The sequence below is a fragment of the Mobula birostris genome, chromosome 5 (assembly GCF_030028105.1).
Source record: "Mobula birostris isolate sMobBir1 chromosome 5, sMobBir1.hap1, whole genome shotgun sequence".
In the NCBI taxonomy this organism is placed as follows: Eukaryota; Metazoa; Chordata; class Chondrichthyes; order Myliobatiformes; family Myliobatidae; genus Mobula; species Mobula birostris.
This window is the reverse complement of record NC_092374.1, coordinates 78,871,013-78,891,638: the sequence shown is the minus strand read 5'-3', so window position 1 is coordinate 78,891,638 and position 20,626 is coordinate 78,871,013. Positions and strand designations below refer to the sequence as shown.

At 42.6% G+C, this 20,626-nt stretch overlaps 1 protein-coding gene across 1 annotated transcript in view; it reads left to right on the top strand.

Moving 5' to 3' along the window:
- ift74 (intraflagellar transport 74) overlaps positions 1 to 20,626 on the top strand; it is a 243,963-nt gene that overhangs the window by 104,521 nt on the left and 118,816 nt on the right. Inside the window, exons 10-11 of the mRNA XM_072258230.1 lie at positions 2,823 to 2,966; positions 15,282 to 15,322. Coding sequence (XP_072114331.1) covers positions 2,823 to 2,966; positions 15,282 to 15,322 — 185 coding nt within the window. The remainder of the gene's footprint in view (positions 1 to 2,822; positions 2,967 to 15,281; positions 15,323 to 20,626) is intronic.

The following is a 20,626-nucleotide window of genomic DNA, read 5'->3' as shown; positions in this document are numbered from 1 at the left end:
TCGCTACGGTTGACAGTGCCGCAATGATTGCAGAAAAGTATGACTTTAATTTTGAAAGGGCACATAGGTTTAGGGCAGGTTTGCAGGATGTTTTGAGTGATTACAAAGAACCGTATGATAGAAAAATGCGTGAACTTTCCAGTGTGGTAGGTTATTTTTTGGGTCTGAGAATGATCAAAAATTCTTCCCATATAAATTAATTGTAATTGCTTCTTCGCCTTACGCCATTTCAGCTTACAAAAGGTTTCATAGGAACGCCCTACTTTCGGATAGCAGGGGAAACCTGTACAATGGAAATGCTATGTAAATAGTTGTTACACTGTGTTGTTTAGGGAATAAGAAGAAAGAAAGAGAACTTGCGGGTTTTTTTTTTATCCCGATCCGCGGATTCAACCAACCGTGGATGTGGAATCCGCGGATACAGAGGGCCAACTGTACTGTCATGTACGGAGTTTGGATGTTCTGCCTGTGACTGGGTGATTTTTGCTTGGGTCCTCTGGTTTCCTCCCGCATTCAAAAGATGTATGGTTAAGTTTAGTGAGTTGTGGGCATGCTCATCAGTGAGAGGGACCTTAACTAATGTGAGGCTAGCATAAAGCAGACTGATATATTATTGTTCTTGGCAAATTTTTCTACAGAAGTGGTTTGCCATTACCTTCTACTGGGCGGTGTCTTTACAAGACGGGTGATCCCAGCCACTATCATTACCATCCTCTTCAGGAAATGTCTGCCTGGCGTCAGTGGTTGGATAACCAGGCCTTGTGATATGCACCAGCTGCTGATACGAACATCTACCACCTTCTTGCATAGCTTCACATGACCCTGATTGGGGGACTAAGCAGGTGCTAAATCTTGCCCAACGGTGACCTGCAGGCTAGCAGAGGGAAGGAACACCTTACACCTCTGGTAGGGATGTATCTCCACTCTGCCACCCTTAGAATACCTTCCAATGACTTTTCCACTACTGATGCAAGGCTCACTGGCTTATAATTTCCTGGTTTATTTTTAGAGCCTTTCTTAAATATCAGCAATCCTCCAATCCTCCAGTACCTCACTTGTCGCTAAGGATGATTTAAAGGGACCCTTTAAATGATAGGGCCCTGCAATTTTTGCACTTGCCTCCCATAGGGTACGAGGGAACACCTTATCAGGCCCTGGGGATTTATTCGCCCTAATTTGCCTCAAGACAGCAAGCACCTCACCGTCTGTAACCTGTAGAGGGTCCATGAGCTCACTGTTGTTTTACCTTATCTCAATAGACTCTGTGTCTGTCTCCTAAGTAAATATAGGTGCATTTAAGATCTCCCCCATGTCTTTTGGTTCCACGTGTAGATTATCATTCTGATCTTCCAGATGACCAATTTTGTCCCTTATAATCCTCTTGCTCTCAGGGTTCACATCTATAGATCCTTCAAAGTTGCCATGCAACTGATAAGATGGTTAAGAAAGCAAATGATGTATCAGCATTCATTAGTTGAGGGATTGAATTCAAGATCTGCGAGGTAATGTTGCAGGTCTATAAAACTAGTTGGGCAACGCTTGGGATATTGTGTTCAGTTCTGATGACATCATTATAGGAAAGATGTGGAAGCTTTAGAGAGAATGCAGAGGAGATTTAATGGGATGCTGCTTGGTTTAGAGAGCATGTCTTATGAGGATAGTTTGAGTGAGCCTGGGTTTTCTCTTTGGAGTGAAGGAAGATGAGAGATAACTTGATAGAGGTGTAGAAGATGATAACGTGGACAGGTAGTGCCTTTTTCCCAGGACGGAAATTGCTAATACAAGAAGGAGTAATTCAAGATTCAAGTTTATTTACCGTGTGTACATCAAAACATACAGTGAAGTATGTATTTGCATTATCAACTAGTTGGAGGCAGCCCACAAGCATTACTACACATTCTGGTGCCAATATAGCATGCCTACTAAGCTTGCAGAACAACACAGAACACAACAAGCAGAAAAAAACCCAAAACAGCAAACAAGTATGAGGTAGTTAGAGGTAGTTTTTTTTTGCAGAGTGGTGGATATACGGAGTGATGGTAGAGGCAGACTCATTAGAGCCATTTAAGAGACTTTCAGATAGGCACATGGATGATAGAGAAATGGAAGGCTATGTAGGAGAAAAGGATTAGATTTATCTTGGAGTGGGTTAAAAGTTTGATACAATATTATGGGCTGATGGGCCTGTACTGTGCTGCACTGTTCTGTGTTCAAACACAAGCAAGCGCCATAGCTTTTCTACGCTCATCATTAAAGCTAAAGGTGAGAAGTATCTAGTCTGTGCACAGTTCTGGTACCGCATCACAAGAAGAATGCCAAGTCTTTGGAGAGGGTGCAGAAGAGGTTTGCCAGTATGTTTCTTGACTTAAAGGCTGTTCACTGATGGGAGATGTTGGACAAACTTGAATTGTTTTCTATGGAGTGTTGCAGATTTATGTCTGTTCTGATAGAAGTATATAAAATTATGAGAAGCATAGATTGGTTAGTGAGTCTTTTTCCCCTGGGTTAAATATCATTGCTTTAAGGTAAGAAGAACATTTTTAAAGGAGATTTATGAGGTGAGTGTTTTACACAGAGATTGCTAGGTGGCTGGAACAGGCTGGTGGGGAAATTGGTGGAAGCAGATACAATAGCAACACCCAAGAAGCATTTAGACAACAGAGGTCTATAAACTATGTTCAGGCAGCTGCGATTAGTTTGAATTATTTGGCACAGACATAGTAAGCTGAAAGGCCTTTTTCTGTGTTATGCTTTACTATGTTCTTAAGAAAGAGCCATGTAATTTAATAAAATAAAATTCAAATTCTGTTCTTTTTCCTCAGGAGATAGCTCATTCCCAGGTGAAGCAAGAAGCAGTGGTTCTGTATGAAAAACTCCATGAGCTTGAAAGTCGCTGTACTCAGATGATTGCAGAAAATAAAAGTATGGGATCTCCACAGGAGGAGAGGGAACGACTACTAAAACAGGTGAAATTGACCTGCTAAGCCAATCAGTTTTTTAAAGTTTCTCCAAGTGCAGTGATTTAAGAAAAGGTGTACAATATATGAAAGAAATTAAGGAAGTATGGTTGAAAAGCTACTCAAGTCATTTAGCAGAAGAAAGGTGCACGGTGATGATGGTATTTCAAAGTTCAAAGCAAATATATTAACAAAGTACATATAAGTCACCATATAGAACCCTGAGATTCATTTTTTGTAGGCATACACAGTAAACCCAACAAACACAATGGAATCCATGAAAAACTGCACCCAGCAGGACGGACAAACCAACAATACGCAAATACAAAGGGGAAAAAATAAAATAATAATAATAAGAAAATAATATTGAGAACATGAAAGAAACATCCTTGAAAGTGAGTCCATAGGTTGTGGGAACAGTTTTGTGGTGGGGTGAGTGGAGTGGAGTGGAGTTACTCCCTTCAGTTCAAGAGCCTGATGGTTGATCGGTAATGACCTTTCCTGAACCCAGTGATATGGGTCCTGAGTTTCCTGTACCACCTTCCTGATGGCAGCAGCAAGAAGAGAGCATGGCCTGGGTAATGGGGGTCCTTGATGATGCTTTCTGGTGGCATTGATCGGTATAGTTGTGCTCAATGCTGGGGAGAGTATAAACTAATTTGGCAGGGGGATGGGAACTGGTGTGCTGGGCTAAGGATGGGGCGGTTGTTATACAACTAGTGTCTAATGAGTCTGTGAGGAAGGACAGGCAGATGATAGGGCAAGATTACAGTCAGTGAGATGAGTTAAAGTGTAAAAGGGGGTGATGAATACAGGACTAAAGGTGTTATATTTGAATGCATCAAATATACGGAATAAGGTAAACAATTTTGTAGCACAGTTATAGATTGGCAGGTATGATGTGGGCATCTGTAAGTCGTGTCTGAAAGAAGATCATAGTTAGGAGCTTAACATTTAAGGGTGCTGATTGTTTCGTAAGCACAGGCTGGTAGACAGAGGGGGTGGGGTGGCTCTGTTGGTTTAAAAAAAAATGAAATGAAATGAAATTCTTTGGAAGTGGTTACAGAGGATCAAAAGAAAGAGAATCCTTGTAGGTAGAGTTAAGAAACTACAACAGTAAAAATATCCTAATGGGAGTTATATACAGGCCTCCAAACAGTAGCCAGAATGTAGGCTACAAATTACAACAGGAGATAGAAAAGACATGTAAAAAGGGCAATGTTGTAGTAATTATGGGGGATTTCAATATGCAGGTAGGTTGGAAAAAACAGGTTTGTGCTGGATCCCAAGAGAGGGAATTTGTAAAATACTTATGGGATGGCTTTTAAAGCAGGTTGAGGGTGAAACCACAAGGGGAATGGCAATTCTGGATTGGGTGTTATCTAAAACGACTATAAGATATAGAAACAGAATTAGGCCACTCTCCCATGGAGTCTGCATCGCCATTTCATCATGGCTGATCCATTTTCCTCTCAGCCCCAGTCTTCTGCCTTCTCTCTGTATCCCTTCATGCCCTGACTAATCAAGAATCTATCACCCTCTGCCTTAAATAGCCAATGATTTGGCCTCCACAATTGCATGTGGCAACAAATTCCACAGCGACACTCACAACACGCTGGAGGAACTCAGCAGGTTGGGCAGCATCCGTGGGAAAGATCAGTCGACGTTTTGGGCCGGAACCCTTCGTCAGACCAAATTCCACAGACTCACCACTCCCTGGCTAAAGAAAATCCTTCTCATTTCCTTTCGAAATGGACATTCCTCTATTATAAGCTATTAGACTGTCCCACCATGGGAAACATCCCCTCCACATCTATAGGTTTCAATGAGAAGGCAACCAAAAAGCCGTGAAGAGAACAGATGAATTATCAAGGTAAGCAAGCCAAGAGTATAACTAGGATACAAAAAGTGTTTTTCGTATGCAGTATATAAAGATTAAAAGAGAGTCGACAGTGGATATTGGACCACTGGAAAATGATGTTGGAGAGGTAGTAATGTGGGACAAAGAAATGGCGGATGAATTGTAAAAGTGTTTGTGTCAGTCTTCACTGTGGAAGACACTAGCAGAATGCCAGAGATTCAAGAGTGTCCAGAGGCAGAAGTGAGTGTCATTGCTACTACTAAGGAGGAGGTACTTGGGAAGCTGAGAAGTCCAAAGGTAGATAAGTCACCTGGACCAAGTGGACTACACCCCAAGGTTTTGAAGGAGGTAGCTGAAGAGATTGTGGAGATATTAGTAATGATCTTTCAGGAATCACTAGATTCTCGAATGGTTCCTGAGGACTGGAAAATTGCAAATGTCACTCCACTCTTTAAGAAGGGAGGGACGCAGAAGAAAGGAAATTATAAACCAGTTAGCCTGACTTCAGTGGTTGGAAAGATGTTGGAGTCGATTATTAAGGATGAGGTCTCAGGGTACTTGGAGGCACATGATAAAATTGGCTGTAGTCAGCATGGTTTCCTCAAGAGAAAATCTTGCCTGACAAATCTGTTGGAATTCTTTGAGGAAATAACAGGCAGGATAGACAAAGGAAAGTCAGTCGATGTTGTATATTTCGATTTTCAGAAGGCCTTTGACAAGGTGCTGCATATGAGGCTGCTTAACAAGATAACAGCCCATGGTATTACAGGCAAGATATTAGAATGGATAGAAGATTGGCTGACTGGTTGAAGGCCTCGAATGGGAATAAAGGGAGCCTTTTCTGGTTGGCTGCTGGTGATTAATGGTGTTCCACAGGGGTCTTTTATGGGACCACTTCTTTTCACGTTACATGTCAATGATTTGGAAAAAGGAATTGATGGCTTTGTGGCCAAGTTTATGGATAATACGAAGATAGGTGAAGGGGCAGATCGTATTGAGGAAGCAGCGTGTCTGTAGAAGGACTTAGATTGGGCGAATTGGCAAGCAAGTGTCAGATGGAATATAGTGTAGGGAAATGCATTGTCATGAACTTTGGGAGAAAGAATGAAGGTGTTGATTAATTTCTAAATAGAGAGAAAATTCAAAATACAGGGGTGCAAAGTGACTTGGGTGTCCTCGTGCAGGTATCCCTTAGGGTTAACTTGCAGGCTGAGTAGGTGGTAATGAAAGCAAATGCAATGGTAGTATTCATTTCAAGAGAATTAGAATGCAAAAGCAATAATGTAATGCTGAAGCTTTATAAGGCTTTGGTTAGACCATATATGGAGTATTGTGAGGCGTTTTAGACACTTTATCTAAGAAAAAGTAGGTGGAGGGGTAGAATTTAGCAGAATGCGGGGATTCTGATTGAAACCTATCAAATGTTGAAAGGCCTTTAGCCAGAGGGTGGTGAATCTGTGGAATTACATTGTCAGGCACCTTCTTACAGTGAGAGGTGCGAATCCACAATGGTTTTTCTGTTATCTTGAATGCTGTATTGGTTACCAGCATAGCTGAAGTGGTCCTTCAAACTGAAGTTCCAAACAATTCTTTCTTTTAAATGCCTGCACCACGCACTTAGCTTCTGCTAATGGTCACTGGGATTCCTTTACCTGTTGATGATATTTGGTAATGCTGATTTTAGGACAATACAGTAGTTAAGAATACTCTCATCAAGGTTATGTACATCCATCTGCTTAAGGGCCGTCCCATTATGATTTCATGTACGGGCAAGCCAGTGGTTCTATTAGCAATGGCTTGAATAGTCGTCATAACCAAAGGCAGCACCTGTTTCTACTTTTTTATCCAGTTTTCTTGCACATTTTGCTCAATTTATGTTTAATTGTTCCGTTCATCCTTTCCACTAGGAAAGTATGAACGGAACTGATGATGGTAGTTACAGTGGAAATGTTGATCCACCTGTAAGGCTTTTCATACTTCTTTGATTACTTTACCAGTGAAATGGGTACCATTGTTACTTGATAGTTTCCAGGGGATCCCAAATCGCAGGATTATTTCCTTTAAAATACATTTCGCTACTGTAACTGCATCATTCTTTCTGCAAGGAAATTCTTCAACCCATCATGAGAACACATTAATAATGACTAATACATACCTATACCCTTTACATTAAGCCAATTCAATAAAGTCTATCTGTACGTGTACAAAGGGGGCTATCTGACAGCAGTGTATGAAAACCCTGTTACTTGTTACTTGCACCAGTATTCCCAGATTCTGCAAGGCAATTATCATACATTATCTACAGATATGTTCTGCAATTTAAGATACTCCACTGGCATACCAAGTTTGGTTTATTTAATTAATAATTCCCTTCTTGCCTGCATGTGTGAACTTGTGAACTCATCAGGTAATCCACAGTACCAATGTACCTGGGGCCACAATGCGTCCATTGGAGTGAAGCCACATAACACTGTGCTGCTTACAGCCCAGCTTTTTCCACTTTACCCTTTCGATCGATGGAGCATTGGACTGGTATCCTCGTATGTCCTCCAAAGTGCAAAGTGTCATCAAGGCCAACTGTGTGGGGCTGCTTGTTTCTGGCACAACAAGGGTGGGCCTAATTGCTGCTGCTTTTGCAGTACAAACTGCCACTTTATTACCCTTATAGACCTCATCCATTTGTCCTGTATGTATTGCACATTTAATAATCGCAGCCTGTTTAGACTTCTGTAATGCTGCCAATAAGTTTTGTATGGACCGTGGAATCTCGCCTGGAGGGGGTTGGTTACCACTGGAAACAGAACTAAGACCCGATCGCCCACTTGAAACACTTGTTCACAGGCATGTCTATCATATCACTGTTTCATTTTAGTTTGGGAGTGTCGTAGATTTTCTTTGGCAAGGTCACAGATCCTTTTAAGCCTCTCGCAAAATTTTAAAACATAGCCAATCACATTGACTTGTACTGCCGGACTGGACCATTGCTCTTTCAGTAAGGTCAGGGGTCCTCTGGGCCGATGACCGAAGATGAGCTCGAATGGGCTGAACCCCAGTGACTCCTGAACTGTGTCCCTTACAGCAAATAGCAGAAGAGGCAAGGCATCATCCCAGCCCCTAGCGTTCTCTTGACAATAAATTTTATTCATGGTCTTTAATGTTGCGTGGAATCTTTCCAACGCCCCTTGGGTCTCTGGGTGGTACGCAGAGGCCAAAATCTGCTTTGCTCCCATCTCATCCAACATCTGTCGGAATGTGTGAGATGTGAAGACACTCCCCTGATCTGACTGGATTTCCCTTGGCAGCCCCACCGTAGTGAAAAATTTCACAAGTGCCTTTACCACTGCGGGAGCCTTGACGCTTGCCGGGGGCACAGCCTCCGGAAACCTGGTGGCGGCGCACATCATAGTCATCACATACTCTCGCCCACTCGCAGTTCTGGGCAGGGGACCGACAAAACACACAATTATTCGGGAAAAAGGTTCCCCGAAAGCGGGTATCCGTTGAAGGGGCGCTTTAGGCAGGACCTGATTCGGCTTTCCTACCATCTGACATAAATGACATCGCCTACAATATTCAACGATATCCTTCCTCATGTTCGGCCAGTAAAACTCTTCCTTAATTATATCGACTGTCTTTCTCACCCCAAAATGTCCACCGAGGGGTATCTTGTGGGCCAGGTTAATGATCTCGTCCCTATAAATTTTCAGCACTACCACCTGGTGCACCATCCCCCATTCCTCATCTGTGGACACGGTACTTGGTCTCCACTTCCTCATTAGTACTCCCTCCTTCACATAATAGCCCACTGGTTCCTTCTTTATTTCTGCTTTGGAGAGAGCTGTCTCCATCAAAACCATCAGCTCCTCGTCTCGTTCCTGTGCCTGTATAAATTCCTTCCTCACTAATGATAAGTCTACCTCAACTCCCTCACTTCCTTCCGCTCCACTATGCTCCTTCTTCTCACTTTCTAACCCCTCCTGGTACAAGGTTGGTAAAAACATCTCAGCTAAATCTACATTCGCTTCGGCAGCCTTTCTGGACGTGCACTGAGTCACTGCGCAAACGGGATAAACCTGTGAGTCCATGGGCGGGTCTTCAATCCTGGCAGGCTTGCTTGTCAGCTTTACTGCTGGGTACACATCTCCGCCTGCAGGGTCATTACCGAGTAAGACCTCCACGTCTTCCATCGGTAATTCAGGCCTCACCCCTATCGTGACCGGTCCGGAGACCAAGTCACTTTTTAGGTGTATCTGGTGCAAAGGTACTGCTTCAGTCCCTTTCCCAATGCCTTTTATCACACTGACCTCCCCAGTCTCGGTCTCTGAACTAAAGTCTAACACACTCCTTAAGATCAATGACTGACAAGCCCCAGTGTCTCTCCAGATCCGTACTGGAACTGGGTTTGACCCCTCCTTCACCAACACCAATCCGGCCAAAATAAACTTCTCGCGCCCTTCCTGAACTCTATCAGACCTCTTCTCCGCTAGCGGTTTGTTTGCAGGCTCAATTCAGCCAGTCGGAGTCGTCGTTTTTCCTTTCCCCGTCTCCTTCTTTGGGGCAAAGCACCTGGATGCAAAGTGAACGGCTTTCCCACAATTATAGCATACATCCCCAGGAGACTTCCTACCAAACTGCTTCCTGTCTTCCTTATCCTTCTCACTAGTCCCCCAGCTTACTTTCTGGCTTTTCCGGCGGACTCTCTCCGCCCTCTCGACTACCCTTCTGGTAGCTTTTACTCGGGGTAAACTTTGCTTTGTGTGTTAACGCGTACTCATCCGCTAACTTAGCAGTTGCGGCTAAGGTTTCTGCCTCTTTCTCATCTAGATAGGGCCTCGTACCTTCAGGGACACAACCTTTAAATTGCTCAATCAGTATTAGCTGTAGCAGTCTGTCATAATCCCCATTGACCCCTTTCAAGGCGCACCAACGCTCACAATACATCTGCATCTCATGGGCAAACTCTAAATACATGTGGCCCCACTGCTTCCTCACATTCCGGAACCTTTGCCAGTATGCCTCTGGGACCAACTCATAAATCCTGAGTATAGCCTCTTTCACCACATCATACCTCTGGGCATCTTTGGCGGACAATGCCGAGTAAGCTTGCTGAGCCTTCCCCTTAAGTACGCTCTGAAGCAAAACAGCCCACTTATCCCTCGGCCAGTCCTGACTTGCAGCGACTTTTTCAAAATGTAGAAAGTACCGATCAGCATCGGCCTCCTCAAATGGGGGAACTAGCCTAACCTCCTGGGTCGCCCTGAACCCTCCATCTTGGTTCGGCATGTGGCCCTGCTCTAGCGTCATCCTTAACTTCTCCAGCTCAAATTCCCTATCCTTCTGCTTCTCTCTCTCTTCCCGTTCTAACTGCCTCTCTTTTCGATCTAGCGGCTTTATTCTCTCTTCTCGTTCTAACTGCCTGTCTCTCTCTTCTCGTTCCAGCTGCTTTACCCGGAGCTCGTGCTCGAGTCTCAATTTTTCCATCTGCAGCTGCACTGCTTCTCCACCAGATTTGCTCATAGATACCACCTCCAGCTCCCCTTGGGGAAACACACCTTTAGATACATAATGCTCAATGATAGCTCTGTGCATCTCCGATCTCCTCATTGTCAGCTTCCCCTTAAAAAGATTCAACCGTTTGGCAACAGTCACCAATTCTGATTTCCTGGCATCCTCTAATGCCTCCAAGGTTGGCGCCTTTAGAAATTCCTCAATCTCCATTTCTGCTGTTTGCCCTTTCTTTCCTTTGGGAATTTTAACCCAATCAATTTACCCAGTCCCAAATTTGGCATTCAAAATCCCGGACGAGATCCCCACTTATGTTACGTACCCCGTAAATGAGTTGCCAAACCAGCAGAAATGGAACACCTGTTGGAGTCTGGATTACTAGGAACTAATAAAGTTTTATTAAAGAACTAAGTAATACAGTACTCTAATCGTAAGGATATAAATGTGACAGGTTAGCAATGATAATACACACACATACACAGAACTAGGATAATAGGAATCAACCAAGCTCTATCGCAGTCTAGGGGTAAAATGATCAGTCTTAAGTGACGCAGAGTTCAGTTCAGTTTAGTGCAGTTAGTGTGGTACCATTGGTGGGGGGCAGAGAGAGAGAGAGATGAATGGATGGATGGAGGGAGGGAGAGAGATGCAATTTGCATCAGGCAGACCTTTGATGTCTTAGCAGTTGGTTTCGGGCCGACCCTTTTATGTGTTCTATCCCACTGTGGTCACCGACTGTGACCCCTCCGTTCCAGGTACGATTGTTCTTCCGCGGTGAACATGGTACCCAGGCAAGGGCGGATACCCCAGGTTCCCACCGATCGTACCTTTTCACCCTGTGAGCCTCTGGTTGGTTCCCATGAACTGGACCTCCAAACTCCCACCAGTTGTGGGGGCACACCGCTCTTTCCAGGGTCTCATTGTCTCGTGGTGTCGTGGTGTGTCGTGTGCCTTAGCAAACCTGCTCTTTTTATCCCCCTGCTGGGTATCACCTGTCCATCAAACTTCAAACAGTTCAAAGTAACCGGTCGGTCAATATTCTGAATTGTGTTTCTTTTCCGTTAATCCCTCTCTTCTCTCTTATTAACATTTTGAATGTTTCTCCGTTGTCTCTCTTATCTCTCTCATTAGCATCAATCGTCCGATAGCTTTGTTTGGCATCACAATATACAGTACTCCTTGGAACACTATCCAAAAATGGGATGCAAATGCAGTGCGGTGTTCTCCTTTCCTCTGAACATTTGTCTTGTGTGTCTACCAGCTCCCCTCTGTTAACACCTACAACAGTCAATATTGCATTCTTTAATTCCTTATTTATACCCTTAGCATGTCGATGTGCTTCTGGCAAAGCAGATTTTACGTTCAGATGCAAGAATATTATAATATATCCCCTTTCCTCTGCATCATCTAGACTGTGTATTGCTCTCTGGTAGCTAATTACTTAGAATAGCTTTCTAGAATCATCGCAGGGCACATATGTCCCAATGACCGTAGCAATATCCCTCATCTCTGTACCCTGAATGGGGTAGTGTATGTTACATTTTGGTTTTGATTTCCCTCCCCACCCCATCCTTTATGATAGTAACTTGGGGGAGGGGTGGTGCAATTGTGTTGGCAGTAACACAGGCTCTTCTCAGTTGTGTGTCAGTTGAAGATCCTCAGGAGGAGGCTCCTTATCATGCCAATGCGTATTTCCATATTCATCCTCCTCCCCTCTTTCAGATCCAAAAGCAGATATTATTCCTCTCTGTGTAGCAAGTTGGCCCAGCAGTTTTTGTATCTGCTTAAAACACTGTATAGACTTAGGAGCAGGAGTCAGCCGTCAGTGCTCTTAGGCCTGTTGCAGACGATCTGACTGTAACCTCAATAATGCATTTCCTTTGATCTATTGTAATCTTTTGACCCCTTATCAAATATTTATGTATTTTTGCCATTAAAATGTTGAAAAATTCTGCTTCCTTAAGCTTTTAAAGAAGCGTTTTAAAGGTACATAATTTTCTGAGAAAATAAGAATTTATTTATTTATTGAGATACAGCTCGGAATAGGCCCTTTGAACTGTGCCACCCAGCAACCTTCAATTTAATATTAGCCCAATCATGGAATAATTTACAATGTCCATTTAGCCTACTCGCCTGTTTGTCTTTGGACTGGGGGAAGTACTGAGAGAAAACTCACGCATTCCTTACAGATGACATAGAAACGTAGAAAATCTACAGCACAATGCAGGCCCTTCGGCCCACAATACTGTGCCGAACATGTACTTGTGTACATGTTGGAATGATGTTGGAATTGAACTCTGAACTCTGCTGTCTCGAGCTGTAATAGTGTTACGCTTTCATGATAAGTATCCAACCCCATATCTTTAAACAGATCAGAAACAAGAGAACAACACACATAAAAGTTGCTGGTGAACGCAGCAGGCCAGGCAGCATCTCTAAGAAGAGGTGCAGTCGACGTTTCAGGCCGAGACCCTTCGTCAGGACTAACTGAAGGAAGAGTGATCTACAGATGCTGGAAATCCGAGCAACAGACAAAATGCTGGAGGAACTCAGCAGGCCAGGCAGCATCTATGGAAAAAAGTACAATCAATGTTTCAGGCTGAAACCCTTTGGCAGGACTGAAGAAAAAAAAAGACTGAGAAGTAGAAAGTAGTCCTCTGAAACCTCTCCCGTCCACATTGTTGATTGTTGATGCAAACAAAGATCATTGCCAGAGGCTCAGCAATCTCCTCCCTTGCCTCCCACAGTAGCCTGGGGTACATCTCATCCAGTCCTGGTGACTTAGCCAACTTGATGCTTTCCAAAAGCTCCAACACATCCTCTTTCTTAATGTCTATATGCTCAGGTTTTTCAGTCCGCTGTAAATCATCCCTACAATTGCCAAGGTCCTTTTCTGTAGTGAATACTGAAGCAAATACTCCGCCATCTCCTCCGGTTCCATGCACACTTTTCCACTGTCATACTTGATTGGTCCAATTCTCTCACATCATCCTCTTGTCTTCTCATGGCCCCTTCCTAATTTCATTCTTAGCTCCTTCCTGCTAGTCTTATAATTTTCTAGATCTTTATTATTACTTATTTTGAACTTTTCGTAAGCTTTTCTTTTCTTCTTGACTAGATTTTCATTAGCCTTTGTACATGGTTCCTGTACCCTACCATACTTTCCTTGTCTCATTGGAACATACCTATGCAGAACACCACACAAATATCCCCTGAACATTTGCCACATTTCTGCTGTACATTTCCCTGAGAACATCTGTTCTCAATTTATACTTCCAAGTTCCTGCCTGATAGCTTCATATTTCCCCTTACTCCAATTAAACGCTTTCCTAACTTGTCTATTCCTGTCCTTCTCCAATGCTATGGTAAAGCAGATAGAATTGTGATTACTATCTTCAAAATGCTCTCCCACTGAGAGACCTGACACCTGACCATGTTCATTTCCCAAGTACAGCCTCCTTGTAGGCCTGTTTACATATTGTGTCAGGAAACCTTCCTGAACACACTTAACAAACTCCACCCCATCTAAACCCCTCGCCAATGAATATTGGGGGAATTAAATTCTCCCACCACAACAACCCGGTTATTATTGAGGTTAAGGTAGAGGCAGGTTCGATTTTGTCATTTAAAAAAAATTGGATAGGTATGTGGACAGGAAGGGAATGGAGGGTTATGGGCTGAGTGCAGCTAGATGGGACTAGGTGAGAGTAAGCGTTCAGCATGGACTAGAAGGGCCAAGATGGCCTGTTTCCGTGCTGTAATTGTTACATGGTTATAGATTTGAAAGGTTGGGGCAAGGGAGAGAGAAAAACACCAGGTGATAGCTGAAACTTGGAGGGGGAGGGTTGAAGCAAAGAACTAGGAAGTTGATTGGTGAATGAGACAGAAGGCCATGGAGGAAGGAAAGAGAGGGGGGAGGAGCACTAGAAGGAGGCAATGGACAGGCAAGGAGATGACATGAGAGAGGGAAAAGGTGATGGGAAATGGTGAAGGGGTGGTGAGGGGGAGGCATTACTGGAAGTCTGAGAGATCTTTGTTCATGCCATTAAGTTGGAGACTGACCAAACAGAATATAAGATGTTGTTTCTCCAACCTAAATGTGGCCTTATCACGATAGTGGAGGTGGCCATGGATGGACATATCAGAATGGGAAGTGGAATTAAAATGGGTGGCCAATCTCCCAATCTACGTTGGCTCTAACCAGTGTGCAGGAGGCTGCACCGGGAGCACAGACTCACAGGTGAAGTGTCGCCTCACTTGGAAGGACTGTTTGGGGCCCTGAATGGTAGTGAGGGCGGAGGTGTAAGGGCAGGTGTAGCACTTGTTCCGCTTGCAAGGATAAGTGCCAGGAGGGAGGTCAGTGGGGAAGGATGAATGGACAGCGGAGTTGCATAGTCAAGTATAACTATAATCCAGCATTTGAGTATTGTGCCAAAGAGGACTCACTTTTTGCCTTGTGATACCATGCAAATCATGACAATACCAATCAGCTAAAGTACTACATTCACCTCAGTACTTCATGGTTATTAGCTGTTGCATTTTTGCTGTCTTTAACTTTAACAAAGATATTTCACTATCAAGTCTTGTACACCTTTTTACTTACTTCCATGGAGCTTTCTTTCAGATAGTGTTTTACTTGTAATTTTGTTCCCTGCCCTGACATTGTACTCTATAATGCAGAATTAATTATCGTAATGTAGTTAAAATTCTTCATATGCTGCTGTCAATCTTTATTTATGCCAGTACTTAATGTAACAATAATGCTTTTTGAAAGATTTGAAAATATCCTTTTTAATTGTGTGAAAGAGTAGCACAGCATGGAAACATATTCTTCAACACACCATATCCATGTCAATCTTTGTGTCCCATCAGTACTAATCAATCCAATAAAACCCAATAGCCATTGAAGCTTGTTGTCCCCTATATTCCTGAAACTCAGTTTTTCTTGCTTTTAACAGGTTAAAGAAGATAACCAGGAAATAGCCAGCATGGAAAGACAGTAAGAAAGGAATTTAATTATTATCTCCAATAATTTTACTGTGTTGATTTTATTTATATTATATTTAATTTCAATTTTTGTGTGATAATGTGGGGATCAGTTGTGGCAATAAAATTAATCATCCAGCATTCTTCCTCCTCGATACAGACTTTGCACCAGCTCATACTCAGCTGTAAGTGCTTTGCATACTCATCTTGTTGCAGTCTTTATAGTGTTCATCACTTAGCAATGCTGTTAAGCAGATATATTTACTGTTACTGGCCCAGAGATACTTCAGAATTAAAAAGATGCCTTGGGTGGAGTAGAAATATGATCAGTTTTCTTTATCAATGTTGCCATCAGGTTTTTCTTAATGATTATATTTATAAAAAGTGTAATCTTTTTCATCAAATTATCGGGAAAAGTATAATTAATTCCAGTTGATCCATTCTTTTACAATTTTGTCAATTTTTCTGTCTGACATGTAGTTAAGCTCACTCCATAGATGCGGTATGATCTACTTTCTCTTTCCATTATGTATGTTTTAGATTTCTAGCACCAGTAGTATTTTATTTTTCATCTAATAATGAGTTGTTATTAATATAGCATCATGAAAGTGGCATTAGAAGACTGAAAGTGGACTGAAATTTCAAAGCTTGTATTCCGTCTGGGTAGCCTCCAACCTGATGGCATGAACATTGACTTCTCTAACTTCCGCTAATGACCCACCTCCCCCTCGTACCCCATCTGTTATTTATTTATATACACACATTCTTTCTCTCTCTCTCCTTTTTCTCCCTCTGTCCCTATACTATACCCCTTGCCCATCCTCTGGGTTTTCCCCCCCTCCCCCCTTTCCTTCTCCCTAGGCCTCCTGTCCCATGATCCTCTCATATCCCTTTTGCCAATCACCTGTTCAGCTCTTGGCTCCATCCCTCCCCCTCCTATCTTCTATCATTTTGGATCTCCCCCTCCGCCTCCCACTTTTAAATCTCTTACAAGCTCTTCCTTCAGTTAGTCCTGACGAAGGGTCTCGGCCCGAAACTTCGACTGTACCTCTTCCTAGAGATGCTGCCTGGCCTGCTGCGTTCACCAGCAACTTTGATGTGTGTTGCTTGAATTTCCAGCATCTGCGGAATTCCTCGTGTTTGTGAAATTTCAAAGAGTCAGTCCCACTCTCTGGAACTTCATTAAATTATTCTCACCTCACCAGAGAATTTAGTTATCACCAGACCAGACACAAAGCCAGATTTTATTGTCCATTCCTAACTGTTCTTGAAAAGGCTCTTGATTCACTATTATCCTCCTCTTGAAAGAGCTCTAAAAGAGAAAACTGATGGTGAAGGAGTTCTTTTCCTGTATCTTGCAATCCTTTTAAATATGACAGTTGAATTTGCAAACATCTTATCAAATAGCAAATTAAAATTTTGGCCTTTTGTTTTCTAGTTATTTTAGGTACTTTTTCTTTGGGGGGGGGTATTTTGGGCATCACTGGCATTTATTGCCATACTTATTGCTTTAGTGGAGTTGTGAGTTATGTACCTTCTTGAACCACTGGATGATACTCCCAAAGTACCACTGAGGATGAAACCCCAGGATTTATGCACAGTAATGATGAAAGACCAGAATTTTTTGTTTGATTCTGAGTGATTTGCAACTTGGAAGTAATCTCTAGGTGATGATGGTCCCATCTGCTCAAAGTGCCTATCCTATTTGAAGGTAGAAGTAATTGCTTTCAGACAATTCACATATAATTATAAAGAAAGTGTATTTACTAATTTCAGCTTTGTCAACCAGTTATGAAGAGAAAAAGAAAAAGAAACAAAATGGCCATTACAATTAAACCAGTCTAAATGTGCACAGTGTTGGACCTTATATCTTCCAAAAGCTGGGTTTGACTGTTGCTCATGGCGCCAAATTCTCATCACCAATCACCGGTGGAACTTCCCATCTTGGGTTACGTCCAAACTACACTGGATAATTTTGAAAACGAAGCTTTTTCTCTTCGTTTTGCCCTCCCGTCCACACTGAGCCGGCATTTTCAGCCCTCGAAAACGGAGATTTTCGAAAACACTCTCCAGAGTGAATAAATCTGAAAACGCTAAATATCCGGCGTAGTGTGTACAGGATAACTAGAGAGATTTAAAAACGTTGTCATGGCAACACAACAACAATGCTTTTTTCTGCTTCTGCTTGGTACAGCGCAGGCACTGCCGTACGGCTGTTATAACGCACAGTCGGTGTGAACGGCGTGGGAGTTAAATTGTAAACTGAGCTTTTCTGACTATTTAAAAACGCTGTCATGACGTGCCGGAACAGATGTTCGTTGTTTTAACAACGAAGTGAAGAAGTGAATAAGTAAACTCACTTCGCCCTGTTTTCTGTCCTTGCTTGTATGAAGGTGGTTTACCTATTTATGCTAGTACTTCTCTGACAATAGATGTGTAACAGCCTAATGTAACATTGTATGGAAATACAAGATAACGCTGATGCAGACGTTTTATACATTTAACAAGGTGCTTTATTAATGCAACAGAGTTAGTCAGTTTTTCAATGTTTGTCGTCAGCTGGGTTATACTGTCCATGAACTCCCTGTCGATTGCCTCCATACGCTCCAGTATTTGTATTTTTTTAAGTTTTAAGCCCTCCTGCGCGACAGCCAAGAGCAATTCCTTTAAAGTTTTTCTACTCTGTAACTGGACAAACGCGCACTAAGTATATCGTTTCCTCTTCGCTTGTTTTCTGTGTGTCCTGCGCATGCCCAGTAGGAGGAGATTCACCCAAATATCCGCCTAATGTGGACGAAGATATTTTGAAAAACGCTTAGTGTGGACGCCTGTCGTTTTTACTCAAAACCGGTGTTTTCAAAATTATCCGGCGTAGTGTGGACGTAGCCTTGGACTCTTACCAACTCATGAAGCACTCCTTGCAATTGCGTCTTCCTGTTGGATCAAATCCTATAGTTATCTTTTCTGATCTTCTCTTCTTTCCATCTCCCCCCACAAAAAGACCACGGACCCCACCAGTGTCTGTCACAACACTCTCTCCACTCAGCTTTCTCTAGAACTTTCTGCCAATTCCAGCATCCTGACTGGCTGACACAACATTCCTAAGATGAATATCACAGCTCCCTCATCTTTAACCAAAACCCAAACACTATCAGCAGGACACACTGCAACTACAGAAAGCTACTAAATGAAATACCCTAACACGAGGAAATCTGCAGATGCTGGAAATTCAAGCAACATACACAAAATGCTGGTGGAACGCAGCAGGCCAGGTAGCATCTATAGGAAGAGGTACAGTCGACGTTTCGGGCCGGGACCCTTCATCAGGAAATACCCTACAGCATTAGCAGTAAAAATCCTAACCAGGGCATTACACTAATATTACAAAAGAGGAGCTGTTAGCAGTCTTCAAGGGCATAAAGATCGAGCAAGGTAAAATCGGTGCCTGAGAAAGTTTATCTGAGGAAATTGTGGGAAGGTAAGGAGGAGTTTGCTGGTCACCAACAGATATTTTAGTGTCACAAGTGAGGAATCATAAAATTGGAGGGTAGCTAGTTTTTAAGAATATCTGCAAGGGAATGCCAGGGAACTACAGGCCAATGACCCTAACATCAGTGGTGGGTAAAATAATGGAAAGGATTCCAGGAGACTGAATTAAGGGTAGACAACATGGCTCCATGGATTGGAAATCGTTTTTCATAAATTTAACTGAGTGTTTTGGAGATGTGATAAAGAGGATTAACAAGGGAAGGACAGTAGATATGTCCACATGAATTTTAGCAAGGCTCTTAAGGTAAACTGGTCCAGAATATGAGATCACATGGGATCCACAGGTCATTAAGGTGGTTAAGAAATTTATGGAATGCTTGCTTTTATTAGTCAGGCTTTTATTAGTTGAAAAGTCGAGGTTATTTCGCAATATTATAAAACTCTGGTTAGGCCAAATCTGGAGCATTGCATACAATTCTGGTCGTCTACTATAGGAAGGATGATGAGGCTTTGGAGAAGATGTAGAAGAGGTTTACTTGGATGATGCCTGTTGTAGAGGGCATGTGCTATTATGAGAGGCTGAAAAAACTTGGGTTGTTCTCTCTGGAGTGGCGGAGGTTGAGGGAAGATCTGATAGACGTTTATAAGATTATAAGAGACATGATAGAGTGGACAGGGTGTAACTGTTCCCCAGGGTAGTAATGTCTAATACCAGAGGGCATGCTTTGAAGATGAGAGGCAGTGTTCCCTCGTAAGGTATACGTGTGTGTGTGCATACGTCTTTTGCTATGAGCGCATAAAGGAATTTAAACTGCACAGAAGGTTGTCACCCTCTGCCGTGATGGTATATTTCACAATCGTACAGAATCACATTTCCTTTTCCAGTTCTGATGCGGACAGTGTTGATAACGTGGAGTTTGCAAAGATTTGTCTGCAGATTTTAGAACTGGTTGTTTTTATTGAAAAAAAATTGATTCAGTATGTTGAATTCCAAAGAAGTAAAGGGCGTGAAGCACAAAAGAACTGCTAGTTCATTTAAAGCAGAATGGTTTAATGAAACAATAGAAACTGCTACACTGAAAGCTCATGAGGTCAGGAACGTGCAGCTACGAGAAATAGGTTTACTTCCACTTAAGGATTCAGTGCACACATGTTGTTGCCACTGAGTAAGAAATTGCACAGCACAAGATTTTTTTACGCACATTGGTCACTACAGATTAGAAGAAACATTGGTGAGAGGGTGTAGGTTCAAAAGGGATATGAGGTGTAAGTTTTTTGCTCAGAGTCGAGGTTGCCTAGAATGCACTGCCTGGTTTGGTGGTAGAGGCAAATACATTAGAGGCTTTTGGGAAACATTTGGATGGGCAAATAAATGTAAGGATAATGGAGGGAGATGAACATTGTGTAGGTAGGAGGGATTAGTGCTTGGGTGATTTTGATTTGCTTTTTAGCTGGTTCGGCAAAACATTGTGAGACAAATGGCCTGTCCCTTTTCTGTACTGTTGTATGTCCTATCCAGTTTGTGCAAAATTGGTGTAACATTTGATACAAAATTAGTTTGGTGAAAGGAGTCAGAGGATGGTAGCTGAAGTTGTTTTTTAGACTGAAAATCTGTGGTGTACGGTAGAGATGTACAGTAGGGATATAAGTGATTTGTTTGACATACTATATATTAAGGATGTAGATGAGAATGTAGGAAGCGTAATTTGTAAGTTTGTAGATGCCACTAAATTTGGTAGTGTGATGGACAGTAAAGAAGGAAGACATCGAAGAAGTTGGACAGTGAGGCAAGATGTAGGAAGAGAGCACAGTTCAAGATGGGTAAGGT